At 55.2% G+C, this 14,157-nt stretch overlaps 1 protein-coding gene across 1 annotated transcript in view; it reads left to right on the top strand.

Moving 5' to 3' along the window:
- Positions 1-14,157, top strand: part of LOC104511435 (nuclear receptor corepressor 2-like) — a gene marked incomplete at its 3' end in the record, with an annotated part of 52,526 nt that overhangs the window by 10,407 nt on the left and 27,962 nt on the right. The window contains 2 exon segments of the mRNA XM_010154052.1: positions 497-624; positions 8,518-8,698. Of these exon segments, the coding sequence (XP_010152354.1) occupies positions 497-624; positions 8,518-8,698 (309 nt within the window).

The raw sequence follows: 14,157 nt of genomic DNA, 5'->3' as shown, positions 1-14,157 counted from the left end.
GAGAAGCTGTGGATGCCCCATCCCTGGAAGTGTCCAAGGCCAGGCTGGATGAGGCTTGGAGCAACCTGGTCTAGTGGGAGGTGTCCCTGCCCATGGCAGGGGGTGGGACTGGATGAACTTTAAGGTCCCTTCCAACCCAAACAGTTTGATTCTGTGACTGACAGGGGGGAACCTGATGGGCTTTAAGGTCCCTGCCAACCAAGGGGTCCCAGAGACCCCTGCGGGCCTGCTCGGCAGCTGGGCCAGCTTGCTGGGCCCCGTATCCGGAGCCAGGCTGCAGGCAGGACGGACCCGGCGCTGAGCTACCATCCTGACACGGTGCAAGGCCGGGGGTTACCGGGAATACTTTTTATGGGGAGAAAGCACTGAACTTCGTGGTCCAGCACCCAGTGCTGCGAAGGAGGACTGTCTGTAGGGTTTCTTCTGCGCTGCCAGGGTTCACTGTGTGCAGGGAAGCTGCCACCAGCCTAATGAGCCCCTCTGTTTGTTTCTGCAGGACGTCGCGCTGTTGGAGTACCAGCATCATTCCAGGGATTTTGCTTCCCACCTCCCGCCCGGGTCGATCATGCAGCCGCAGCGGCGGAGGCCATCCCTGCTCTCCGAGTTCCAGCCAGGCAACGAAAGGTACAGGCTCCTTACCTCCCCCAAGCCTCTGCCCCCCAGACTTCACAAGCTGGCTGTGCTCGGTCTCCGAGCCCCTCTCTGCTTTGCTGTGCTCATGCAAGTGGCACCTTTGCCTTCTGGTTTCTTCCCTTGGATTTCTGTGTGCTTCAAAGACATCTTAAAAACACCATACAGCAAAAAACCCCACCCCCGCCTGTGTGAAGCTACACCAGTTGCATCGGCTTCCTGCAGTGTAGAAAATAAAGCCGTAACGCCCGTTTTGGTCTGCGGCTTGTGAGGCCGGAGGGAGGAGTGAGAAGAAGTTGTGGATCCCCCACCCCTGGAAGTGTCCAAGGCCAGGCTGGATGAGGCTTGGAGCAACCTGGTCTAGTGGAAGGTGTCCCTGCCCATGGCAGGGGGTGGCACTGGGTGGGCTTTAAGGTCCCTTCCCACCCAAACCAGTCTGGGATTCTGTGATTCTATGATTTCCACCACATGTCTCCACTTCCTCTTCTGCCACTCTTCCCGCTTCTGTTGTTTCTGTTTCTCCTTCCCCTCACGACTTTCCCCAAGCTGCCTTTTCTCCTGTCGACCCCCCGTACAGCTCTCCCCGTCTCTCACGGTCCCCCGTGGGAGCCGGCACTGTTCCTGGGTGCTACCCAGGCAGTCGCCCCGTGGCTGGAGATGCTGTAGAGGCTTTACCTGTGGGAGCTGCTCTGCTGTGGGTCCTTCACTCTGTTTTGTCGCAAAGTGCTGCTCTCACGGTTTCTCTTCTGCATTTGATGCTTAGTGGTTTTGGAAAAAAATGGCCTTGAAGTGAAGTAAGAGCCTTGCTACAGTAGGTTTATGCAAAGCATTTTTAAAAGTGCTTATTCCTTAGAATAAAACCAGTGCAGTCAGAGATGAGTCTGTTTCTCCAAAATCATAATTGTCTGGGGGAGGAGAAACACCTCGGAGTGCTGGATACACAAGGGTGTAGGTGCAGACAGGACCCTCTCTCTCTTGCAGGATGGGTTCAGCTCTGGTGCTTGGCAGAAGCAAACCCACGAGGATTTGGAGGCAAAAAGCAGCCTCTCAAGTTAGTTTTGCATTTTCCCTCCTGTCAGGGCTCTGCTGGGTTGTGCCTGTGGCACCCGCCTGTGCAGAGGGTAATGGGGCTTCTGGTGACGGGTCATTTATTGCAGCAGGTTGTGTTCCCGTGCCTTGATATCTGAGTGCAGAGTAATGTCGTTGAGCTGAAAGAGGGTCAGATCCAGCTAAATTTGGGGACATGGGTAGAGAGGACCCAGCAACATGCTCCTGCTTGTTGTTTTTCACACAACTTACACTTGGCAAGATGGAGAACCCGTTTTGCTTTCCAGTAACATGAAGGTTTCAAGGTCTGAATATGTTAATTAAAAAAAAAAAATGTATCTTGATTCTTCCATATAATTAAAAACCCAACTGCAAGCCCTGGTGGCTGCTGTTTTCTGAGCCTCCTCTGGTGTGCTCACCCAAGCATCTCGCTTTGCCTTCAAATGTTCTCAGCTCCCCAGACCTACTTTTTTGTTGACAAACACGTGAATGTGGGGAAATACTAATTGGGGTTGTCGGGTCTAGATATACATTGTGGGCCAGTGAAACGGGAACAAGCAGCAGAGCATTTTGCCACGGGCAGGGGTTGGTGGCAAAGAGCTGCTGAGCGGCACCTCGCTGGAAGGCATGGGATGCTGAGATGGTCCCACGATTTGGGGCTCCCTGAGCAAGAATCTTGTTGGGCGTCAGGCTCAGGCAGCTGGACATCCCCAGAGGCGATGGGTCAGGCAGGATGGGGAGAACCAGTTCCTGAAGTGTCACACCATCGTGGGCTTCCTCCTTCTCCCACATCCCACTGCAGCAGTTCCGCCAGAGATGCTGGAGTCGCAGGCCGACCTTTCCATCGGTCTTGAGCCATCATCATGGCTTGGTGGATGGGTAGAGGCTTGAGTAGAGCTCCTGTGCAGCAATTTTCTTGGGAGAAGGAAGGAAAACTTGAGCCACTTTGAATCTTTTCCTGTTGGGAAAGCTGTCCCTGCCTGTCTGCAGGGATGTGCGCCTTTCCTTGATGGATTTTGGGCAGCATGCTTTTTCTTGGAAGGATCCGCAGACTTCCCCTTAGCTCGGTGGGTTGGCTGTGCCAACTGGACGGCAGGAGTGAAGAGAAGTATTTCAGGATCTGCTGTTGGTACAAGTCGTACCGTGAATACTTGTGGAGGAATGTCCTGGCAGGGTGACAGGGATTAGGGTTTGGGTGGTTTTTTATTCTCTTCTATATATATTTTGGTCCACAAAAGAAGTGAGAAAAACTGGGTTGAGCATTAAATGGCAGGTGCCAGCGGGGTGAGGAGCTTGCAAAATCAAGGGACTGGGTTTTCCTGACTTTTCATATGTGTTAGGACTTCGGAGCAAGGTTCCGCAGGAACGAAGGAATGCTGGGGTGGAGAATGGCTTCTCTGGCAGACCTCGAGGCTGTAAAGAAGCGGCGTGCATGTTAACACAGCATATTCCGCCTTGATCCTGAGGAAGATGAGTCACTGTTCTCACAGGCGATTCCTTTCCCAGCTCAGGCGTCCATGCTCGGAGCCGTCCCGCTCGGCAGGCGTGAGGAGTTTTGCCGGGCATTGGTCTGACCTGCGGCACTTGGGACCTGTTGAGCAGCTGCTGTGTTCCTGCAGCTGCGGCCATGTGCGATGCAGCGCGAGAGCGGGCCTAATTACTGTGCTCCTTGGATGTCATTAATCCCGCTGGCTGCGGGGCCCCAGGAGCGATGGGAAGCCGGGGCGGTGTGCGTGGCCACTGGAAGTCACGTGCAGCTCTTGGGCCTTGTTTGCGCTGGCCCAAACAGCACCAACCGCTCCCGTGGTAACGGCACGACCGATCGGATGTTATTTATGGTCTTTAATTAAGTTTCCATCTTTAAAGGTGACCCTTTTCTCGTGAGCGAGCAGCGGTGCGGCTGAAATCCCTGCAACCATACGTCTTTGTGTCTTTCCATGCTTGAAATGGTGTTCTGGGACCTCCAGTCTTACTTTTTTCCCTTCCCCATTAAATGAACGTGGGAAAATACCATCTGGGAAGGGCAGAGGCTGGTGTGTGGGTGCTTGGTGAGAAGCCTTGTCTTGCACGTACCCCTGCTCTGGTGTGGCCGTGGGCATGTCCATGGGTGGGCACAGACAGTGACCGAGGTTCCGGAGAGGGGATGCAGGACACTGGGATTCGTGGAACGAGCCAGCGTGCCCTGGCTGGGAGGTGTGGGGGGAATCCTGGGCTGTGCCATGGCTGGGATGGAGGGTGGAAGCTCAGGAAGCAACTTTCCCACGCATCATCATGAACCAGATTGAACTGGGGGGAGGAAAGGTGATCTTGCAGTGTATGCAGCAGGCCTGGTGGAACATGGGATGTCCCTGAAGCCACCCAGGGCTGTTGGGAGTGCTTTCCCTGGGCCTCCAGGTTTTGGATGTCTGGAGAAATCCCATAGAGGAGCTTGGAGAAAGGCACAAAAATTCCTTCTCCTGCTCTTGAGTGAGGCAGTGCCGGTGCATGGCACAGTGGTAAAGCTTCTGTCGGTCCTGCCCATGAATAATTCAGGCTCTGTGTCTGGATCTTCACTATGCAAGTCTGGAATGGAGCACCTGCTCTCATCTAAAGGGCAGTTGGCTCCAGTAAGTTAGCTGGGGGGTTGCGTGGGGTGGCTGAGGCACCTGTGGCATGGGAACACGCAGCCGGAGCATCACAGGGATGCACGCAGGGACACCTGGGCACTGGTACTCAGTCGGACCTCGTGAGGACCTGGGAGCCCTCGGGCTGGGCCACGCGGTGAGCTGAGCGTCCCACTCCAGGCTGTCCCACTCCCTGGGCTCGCGAGGGCTCAATCCTGCTGCCGGCAGACATGTCCGGGGGTGCGGGAGCTCCACCTTCCCCACCCACACAGGCTGCTCTTCCCTGGCCTCTGTTGTTAAGTCGTGATGGTGTTTCTCCCTCTCCAGCTATGTGACAGTGGGATCTATCGGCTGTACGTGCTTTCCCAGCTGCCAGGTTTGCTCCTACAGCCTCCCGGCTTCTCTTCAACGGGTCTCAGTTTGCTCAGTCTCCCCCTCTGGCTCTCATTAGCTGTAAGGGGGTTGCTGAAACCTCTGACAAACCGTAGCGCTGGCTATAAATAATCCACTTCAGCATCAGTTTTCTGTATTGCTCCCTCTCAAAAGCATTTTATTGTCTGTACCTGTGGGGGCTGGAAACTTCTTTCTCTTCCTTATAAAAACGTATGCTTGGAGACAATCTCCCACCCGACCGTCCCAGCCAGAGGACATAAACAGCGGCAGCAGGGTGATCGTTTGACTTGGTTCACGTTCCAGGAGACAGCGAGAGCCTGTTTTCCAGCCTGGATATGTTGTTTGGCACCGTGACATAGGGAGCGATGTCCATGGATGGGAGCAAAGCTCCAAGTGTGCCCTTGCTAGGAAGTCGGTGGGAGCCGACTCGGAGTCGCTGCCGGTGTTTTGAGCCCTTGGAGCAGGAGACGCGTCTTCCTGGAGCCAAGCTGGGTTTGCTGGGTGTTGCAGTGTAGGGGCCGTTTCTTCTGCTGCCACCTTCTGCTGCTCGCTGCTGGAGAAACGGGAAGGTGTGAAGAGCCGGGAGGGTTGTGCTGCTGAGGAGCCGGGCAGTGTGCTCCTGAGCTGGGTTAGTGGGGTGGGAGAGCCCGCCCTGACCTCCTGAAAAGTTTGCACTTGCCTGTGGTTTGGCGTCAGCAAAGTGAAGGTTAAGGGTAAGGCCTGTTTAGATCTCATCAGGGCGGCTCTGACAAGCCCCAGGGGCAGCTCAGGGTGTTTGGTGCTCTCTCTTCTGTACCCAGCTAAGCAGTCAACCCCTCTTTTCAGCCTGTCTCCTGCTCAGCTGGTTCTGGGGTAGGTGTAACGGAGCAGAAGATCTTTTCCCAGGTCCTAGTGACCCACACACGTGTGCTGGAGCGAGCTGCAGGTGCCCCACTCTTACTGTTGGATTTAATCTGCTCATTGCTCCCTAACGCTGAGGAATTGGCCGTGGGAGTGGGTAACACAGCTCCGCAGCTGGTAGGGCTTGCGTTGGTGATCAGGTCGGTCATAAACCCGAGGTCTCACCCTGCGTTATCTCTGAAGCAGAGCTGGGGCAAACCCTGGGCACCAGCCTGGCTGTGTCGGCGGGTCCCAGATGCTTGGAAGTCATTCGGGGGCTGTGGCAAAGGGCTCGTGGCAAGGACTAGCCCATCCTTATTCCTAAGTGGTGCTGGCACTTGGCTTATTTCATTTAGTCACAGCAAACCCCAGAGGAAGGTGTCCCTGCCTGTGGCAGAGGGGCAGCTGGGTGGGCTTTAAGGTCCCTTCCCACCCAAACCGTGCTGTGATTCCATGATTCCACGGATTCGCGTGCATTAAAGAACACACTTTTCCTCCAGCGAAGTAGGGATCTCTGGAATAAACCAGCCAGGTGGGAACTACTTGGAAGAAGCAGCAACACCCTCAAACCGGGGGCAGGGTTTTTCAGGCCGGGCTGGTTTGGTGCTGGCAGCAATGTCCCCGCTGTACAGAAGCTGGTTTTGGGGAGCTGTGCAGGTGGGGGTGTGGAGGGAGGGGTGAGAAGGCTTCCAGCATTTATGTCTGTAGCCAGGACAGGCTGAGCGGGTAGTGTCAGGCAAAGTCTCTGGAGCGGCTGGAAATTCCAGTGGATAAAGTTAATAGCAGTTCCAATGGATGTGGAAGTGGAAATAAAATAGCACCCTGTAAGGTTGCAGCTGCTCTCCCCGGCGTGGCCCCTGCCTCGCTCTCCGTAACTGCCTCTGTGAGGCTGAGCGTCACACTTACCTTGGAAAGACATGTATTTCTGGGAGCGTAGCAGTTGTGCCGGGTTCTGTTGGGCTCCAGACAACTGCAGAGGTCTCAGAGCTGTCCTGTGTTAATTAGCAGCTTCTGGGTAATAAGGCCTTAAAAAAAAAAAAATAGGGTGGAGGAAGTGAAAATAAATACATCTGATTCTTAATTGCCTCAGTACCACGGAGTCTTGGGTGTTGGAATATTTTAGCACCTGCCCAGCTCAACAGTTGCTTATTGTTCCCAGTTTTTATGGCAGAGCCCAGGGTGCCAGCGCGAAGCTGTGGGACGGCAGGGATTGCACGAGGGGTTGGGACGAGCCAGCAGGAAACTCGAGCGGTGCCAGGAGGGGTTTCTGGGCTAGCTGAGAAAAGTTGAGGCTCATTCGGTGGGAAGGCGCTTGCAGGGGAAACGAGCTGTGCCCCACTGCCAACTTTAAGGGCTTGTTCTGCCCTGAGAAGTTTGCTGCGTGAGCCGTGCCCTCACTCCCGTAGGCTGGAATGGCGAAGGCAATGCCCGAGCCTCCCTGCTCTCCCATCCCTTTTTTGCCAGGGATTAGCCGGATTTTGCATGTGTGTGTCAGCAGCAAAGCTGCTGCCTGCATCCAAGCGCCCCGGCGCCTGTGTGGGATCCCAGTGCCGGGCGCCTGTGCCGGACCCACCGCAGCAGAGCTCTGTGCCGGCTGTTGATATTTAGATAGAAAATAACACAAACCAACTTGATGTGGCTTCCCTGGGTGCTTCCTCCCTCTGGATGCGGTTCCAGAGCCATTGACACTGCTGGAAAGGCTCCCACTGGCTTCCGAGGGCTCCAGGTCCTTCCCTTTTTGTCATCCTCTCTGAGATACTTAATTAGCGAGGTGAAAATTAATGGCAGCATTGCAGTGTGTGGGTGGGGGGCCAAGTGATGCACAAGACCCCTTGTCTTTTATGCTTGCTTTTGACAAAACATATCCCCTCCCCGGCTTCAAGTAGCTCCGAGGGCCGTTTGGTGACTGGGGAGGGCGCTTCACGCAGCTCAGGAGAACTCGAACAATCTTGTTCAAGGGAGAAGGAGATAAAAGCCGTGTTTTTTTCCAAGCTTGGAATCCCTTGTGCTTCATTTTATTCTTATTTTTTTAAGATGCTTCTGCCTGAAGTGTTAAAAACGCAGCCCTGGAGCTGCTGTGGCAAAGCCCATCCCCGGGCACAGTAAAAGCTTTAATGTGTTTTTGTAGGATCCCTTTACAATTCCCACAGGAGAATCCTGCTAGGAAAAACGGAGCTACGGAAGAAGCTTTACATTCGTTTAAAACAAAGCAAACCCACCCCCAGTTTCCTGGTGTTACCGACTGCGTCATATTTGACAGGTGAAGGACCCCTGAGCCCGACGTGCCTTGTCGGGGCAGTCGCGATCGCTGGGTAACGTGCCTCTGCAGCTTGCCAGCTCCGTGTCGGAGACGTGCAGCTGCGTGTGCCCAGTTTCTGTCCTCCCCCGTCCTGGAAAAATAAATCCCGACTGTCTAGCCACGGAGGAGCGTGCGTTTATTCCCCAGCGTATAATCTTTGGTATTCCTGTAGGAGATGCTAAATATAAACGGTGGTGCAGGTCCTTACTAAAGCCGAGTGTGGCAGAAGGAGGGGCTGCAGGGGCATTTATGGGTTGAGGGGGAGGATTTCCTGAGGTTTGACTTGTTCTGGCTCACGGGGCCTGACGGGGAAGGGTCCAACCCGCAGCCTCAGTCGCTTTGCCTGGCTGTAGGGCCAGCTGTCCTGGGCGGGTGGTGGGGCAGGAGGTGGCAGTGGGACAGCGGGGTGGGCTGTTGGGTGAGGAGGACAGTGGTGATGCTGCATTGTGTGTCCTGCTCCCTGGGAATGTCTGGTTCTGCCAGCACTCCGGAAGATGCACCTTGCAGAGCTGTGGGGCTGTGCCTCCTGCTCTGCAAGGGCTGGAGAGGTTTGAGCCTCCCTTTGTGCATCCTTCTGGGGCAGAAGCTGAGCCCGCTGTCCTCCTTGAGTGGCTTGCAGTCCTGGAGTGGTTTGTTTTCTCAAGGCTCCTTTCTCTTTGTCCCCAGGTCTCAGGAGCTACACCTGAGAACCGAGGCGCATTCCTATCTCTCTGACCTGACCAAGCCGTCGGACTTGGAGTTCATTGAAACCAAGAGACCACGCCTGGATCTGCTGCAGGACCCGCTGCTGCGGCACTCGCCTCTCCTGAACCAGAGCCAGCAGGCAGGGACGGAGGATCTCTCCAAGGTAAGGGGGCGGCACTCCGGGATACCGGCTGGGTGCGACGTCAGTGTTTTGGGATCCGCTTGGCTTGTGCAGAGCCACCCTCGCAGCTCAGCACTGCTGGAGTCAGTGTAGGTGTCGGTTCCTGGTGCATCGAGCTGTGCTTGGTGGGGTTGGACGATGCTCGCTGAGATGTGGTGACCCTTTTTCAAAAACAGAGGCATATTGGCGTTCCTTGTAAGTGTTGTAGCCATGGGCTTGTAGTTCCCGGGCTCTTCGATGCACCAGAACTTTTTGGAACCTGCATTAGGGATGGGCACATCTGGCTGTTCTGGATGCTGTGCCCTGATCTGATTGTATCTCGACCTTTCTCTTTTATCACATCTCTTGGTTTAATATCGGTGTTTGAAGGGCTGGAGTCGGTTGCTGGTGGATCTTTGATATAATCTTTGCGGGAAAGCTGCCCTTGTCCTGGTCTCGTCTAACAAAGCCGATTGTTGACTTGCAGTTATCCCTTCTGCCCACGTAATAAATGTTTCAGAGACAAATCCCTTGCTTGTGCGCCCATTTGGATGTCCTTTCGTGCTTGGTTGGGGTGAATTGTATTTGATTTTTACCTGGAGCTTGGACATGCTCCTGGCTGGCAGGGAAGTCTTGCCAGGTGAGCAGGCTGTGGGAGCAGCTGGCTCGCGCTGCAGGCACCGAGGGCTAGTGCAGCTGCAGGCTGGGCTTCGGAGATGTCCGAGCCCTCGGGAGATGGGAAGGGAGTCAGGATCCTTCCCTGGGACCACAGGGTGCTTTGCCGTATCGCTGTGGGAGCTGACTGGGCTAACACATGGGTGGGAAAGCTCTCATTTGGGAGTGCTGGGATATTCACAGTCTCCTATCTGTGCAGCGTTGATGGGCCTTACATGAGAGCAGTCTGCCCTGTCTCGAGTGAGCAGGACCTTTACCTCTGGGGTTGTTGAGATGCCAAGGGAGGCCTGGCTGGATCTCCGGAGGAGAGGGCTGCATTCCTGATTAGGAATGGGGAGCTGGTGCTGGAAGGGATGGAGCAGCTCTGTTTTGAACTCCGAGGCCCTGAGAAACACACCAGACACATCAGCTTGGTCTCCTTCGGCTCTTGGTAATGTTTTGCCTCAGAAAAGATGCTTTGGAGGTGCTGTGGGTCTTCCGTGTCTCATTTGCTGCTCCCTCTGAGATGCATCCTGACGAGGGGATGCTGTGAGCAGCCAGGACTCCGCTCTCCGTGGCACCGGGATGTGTTGAGCTGGCTCTGAACCATAGTGTGTACCCCTGGGGGATGCTGGGCTGGGTGGCTGGTGGGGAAAGAAAACCGGTTGGCCACAAACCAAAAAATATCCCTCTCCAAAGATGTGAGGAAAGCAGGATGGCTTTGCTGTCTGCATGATTTCCATCAGCAGCTCCGTTCCGCTCACCCGAAAACCACGTGTTGTCTCGGCTATTTGTTTCTAATAGGCAAAGCTGCTCCCGAGGCATTAGCGGGTGAGTTCTGGGGCTGCGTTTGCTGCTTGGTCTGTGACACGTTTCCAAGAATTACAGGCATTTTATGGGGCTTAAAACGCTGGTTAATGAAAGAGAGAGAGAAGAAGCTGTGAGGTACAATTCAGCGAGACAAGATTATGCTTTTAGTGGAGTCATTTGTAGTTTCAGGATCTGGAAAGGAGAAGAAAATGTGGTGTTCCTGACTGGTGGGGGCCTAAGTGAGGCTGGATTAGTTGCTCAGGACTAGCAAGGCTGTTTCCAGCCTGGGTTTGATGGAGCTCACTGTGACACTAGGATGGTCTTGGTGCTGTCTTCTGCCCCCAACCACTTGAACAAGTGTGGGGTGGAGGACCACTGCTCTGAAGGTAGACCTGCCTTTACAGCTTGGGACATCGGATTAATGGCAGTCTTTGGGGTTTATTCTTGAGCAGTCGTGCTCTGACTGGGCTGTAAAGTGCTTGTGGACACGAAGGTGATGGTGAAGCAGCTGATATGTGCATTGCCCTGAGCCGCAGCGTGTTAGAGCTGTTCTGGGTGTGCTGGTCTGGAGGAAACATCAAGAGCTGAGACTGGTCTTTGGCCACCAGCTCTGGACATGTGTGTAACTGGGCTGTTTACATGTGCAAAACCACTTCTTCCCAACAGTTGAATTGGGCACTGGGCTCTGGTGGTGTAAATCACCACCTAGAAGGGCTGATGAAGACCATCTCGATGGGATGGTTGACGGGAGCTTCTAAACCAACCCCTCCTGATGCAGCCCATCCTGGCAGCTAATCCCCACTCTACTCCATCCCTGCAGACACTCCAGCAGCACTGTGCTTCCCCTGCTTGCTCAGCATGTCCTTGGGGGTTATTCTGTAAGCTTTCCTCCCTTCCGGCAAGCGCTCTGCAAGGTGGGTGCAGAGCCAGGGGTCTCGGCATGGTGGCAGGACGTCCATCCCGGAGCCGGAGAGAGAAGCGTGCTGATCCGTCAGTGCCTGGCGAAGTCACTCGGTGCATCTCGGGGGCAGCTTTGCTGGCCGGGCGAGCTCTGTGGGCAGGATGCACCACGTGAGCCCGGGATTACTCAACACGCTGGTGGTTGCTCAGACAGAGTATCCCAGGAGTTGTTTGCTTACCCCTTACCCCGTTCCACGTTGCTGCAGTCACTGCGTGGGGAGGAGCTCAATTTAGTCATCCAAGTAGCGGTGCTAGGGCTGCTTTTCCTGGTGATTTTGCAGATGCAGCTAATTTGAGCTTCACAAACCCATCGCTAGGAAGGGTGGGGGTTTGCTTGTCAGCTCTGGGTGCCAGCCCGACCATCCCAAGGGATGTAACTAACGCTGCAGCAATGGATGCAGCTTTCAGGGTACCTCTTGCTCTCTGGTTTCGGAGCAGGCGTGGAGCGGAGATGCAGAATCAGGTCTGTGGTGGTGTGAATTTAGCACATGCCTGAAAACTACCCCTTACGTTGGGTTTACGGGTCTTCAGCACAGGGGGGAGAAGTTAACACCATTCCTGCACATTCAAAGGCCTTGTTTTGGGCCATGCTCTGTGCTCTGGCAGTCACTGTTGTGGCAGATGCTGGCGACAGGTTCCAGAGTGTTTCCCGTTACCACAACCAGCGGAGAGGTGGATCTCAGGGGTCTTGTACTCCTCCCATACCTCTCCCAGGTGTGGGGTGAGCCAGGCCCCTTTGCCCCGTTCTGGATGGCTGTGGCCTTGCTCCGGCCGAGGCCTGGGTTGTGAGGAGGAGGTGACGTCTTCTCTCAGATCGGCGCGTTGCAGCTGGGGGGCTGGCGTGGTTTCGGGCAGCGTGCCTTGCGACAGCAGCAGCTTTACAGTGAAATCTCCCTTGGTCTAGTAAAAGCCATTACCTTTCCTTGTGGACCTGGAATTGCTCATGTCCTCGAATGCTGGCGTTTCATTTCAAGCAGCGGAAGAGAAGATTGTTTTCTTGTGTGCTTGCTCCCCCTCGACCACCTCTTTCACCGCTGTGATGCTGCGGTGCACATAATCCTGCGCTCCCGCTGCTGGGGGCGGGGGGCAGTGAACTTCCCCCCCTGTGCCCTCTGTGCCAGCACTCCCTCTGTGACTCTGCTCGCTTGACCTGCTGAGAACAACCAGGTGAAACTAAGGCAGGACTGTTTCCATCGCCGCAAGCCTGGATGCGAGGTTCGCTGGAACTGCTGCCGGGGTGCAGATTTGCTGGGTATGGTCTTGGCAGAGAGGCAGGAGCTTGTTCCCAGGACCCTCTGCTTATTTCCGATCAAGTCATGGATGTCGGTCACGTCAGAGCAGATAAGAGTGGAACAGGTGGCTCTGGAGCAGGCTGGCGAGGGATGTGCCCGGTGCCCTGGCTCCACGCAGATGTGCAACGCTGCCCGTAGGGACGGCGAGTGCGCTGTGCCTGCTCCCCAGAGCCAAGAGGTTAGTCCTGCCTCTCCCTTCATCCCTTCTTATTCCCACTATGCTTCCACTTCTTCCCATTCCTGAGGCTGCTTTTCCACCACGTATGTGGTTTGCAGCTCCTTCCTATAGGATGTGAGTCAGCCGTGATGTGCGTTTCGACCCCTCGTAAGGGCTGGCCAGCTGCACTTACGCGTAGCCTATTGCTCCAGCAGAATGCCTACGGGATCCGTGTAATCCCACGGCTGCGGGGCTGGGTGGAGGCTTAGGAAACCTGAACCCTGCTGCCATCTGCCCTGGCAGGCCGCTGGGCACCGGGTAAGTCTCTTCCCCTTTCTGCAGCTCAGATTTCCGTGTCGTGCAAGGGACAGTGCCACTTCCCTTCTTTGTCGAATAATTAACGGCTGTTGATGGAGGAAGGCCGTTCCGAAGCTGTGTGTGTGGAGGGCTTGGGCTCAGCTTTACGTCCTTGAAGGTTTTTAATTCCTTCCCTTTCTTCGTGAGTGTTTTTGCTGTGCTACAGGCTAAAACCTGGAATAAGGAGAGGGAAGGGGGGGAGTTCTGGAAGAAAGAGCACCAAGGCTGGGAAATACGTATGGCAAAGCAGAAATTAGGGCAAAGGGGATTTTGCTTTGATGCACGTTAATGTAGCTTTAAAAGCAATTAATTGAAAAAGGAGGAATTAACACGTTTCAAATGCCTTTTTAATGACGCATTGAAGCCAGCAGCACACATGCCAAATTTCACACTGGCTGCCCGTTCCAGAGCCCAATTTACAATAAACTCCTGGAAAAAAACAGGCTGTGGGATGGAAAGGCTCTTGGCTAGCCCTGTCCGCAGAGCACCGAGGACAACCGAAAAGCCTTTCGGGAGCCTGGCTCCCTCCTCCCTGTGCTGGCCGGAGTCTGGGCAGCACTATTCCTTGGCAGCTGCTCCATCCCTTGCCGAATGTGCCGCTGGAGAGGAGCAGGAGGCTGGGCCAGAAAGGTTTGCCCCGTCACGGGGCGGGATGCTCTGCAGCTCCTGGTGCTGGTAAATCACCGGTGGCGTTTGTGCTCCGTGGCTTTGTTATGGGAACATGGATCTGTTGCTGGGATTAACCTCTCAGAGTTTCCAGTGCGTTGGTCTCGCAGTTATTAATGAAACTGGCTGCAGCTTGTGTTGACCTTGGCAGAGGCCTCAGTTGGCTGGGAGGTGACTGGCAAAGGCGTAATCTCTAATTGAGTAATCCGGTGCTGGGGGAAGGGAGCCGAGGGGGTGGAAAGGCAGCAGTGCTTTGAACTGGGAGAGCTGCGGTGCTCGGATGGGATGCACGGGAGTGGGGAGAGGTGCTGTGCGCGGCGCCCGCCGAGGGAATGGGCAAGCAAAAGAAAGGCAGCATCCCGGTTCCTGCACCCTGGGCTCTCTCTTGGAGAAGCCAGCCCTGAATTCCAGTGCCTCCCTGTGATTTATTGCTGTGGAACAATAGTGCCGAGGGGCTGGGGAGCAAAACGGAGCTGCGAGCATCAGCCGTCCCTGGGCGCGTGTCCTCTGGTGGCCTCTGAGCCTGTGGCGTGGGTCGTGCTGGGCTCTCCCTTCCCCGCTGGTTG

The sequence above is a fragment of the Eurypyga helias genome, unplaced genomic scaffold (genome assembly GCF_000690775.1).
Source record: "Eurypyga helias isolate BGI_N326 unplaced genomic scaffold, ASM69077v1 scaffold13186, whole genome shotgun sequence".
Classification (NCBI taxonomy): Eukaryota; Metazoa; Chordata; class Aves; order Eurypygiformes; family Eurypygidae; genus Eurypyga; species Eurypyga helias.
Note: the sequence above shows the minus strand (reverse complement) of the source record. Positions and strands in the feature narration are given on the sequence as shown.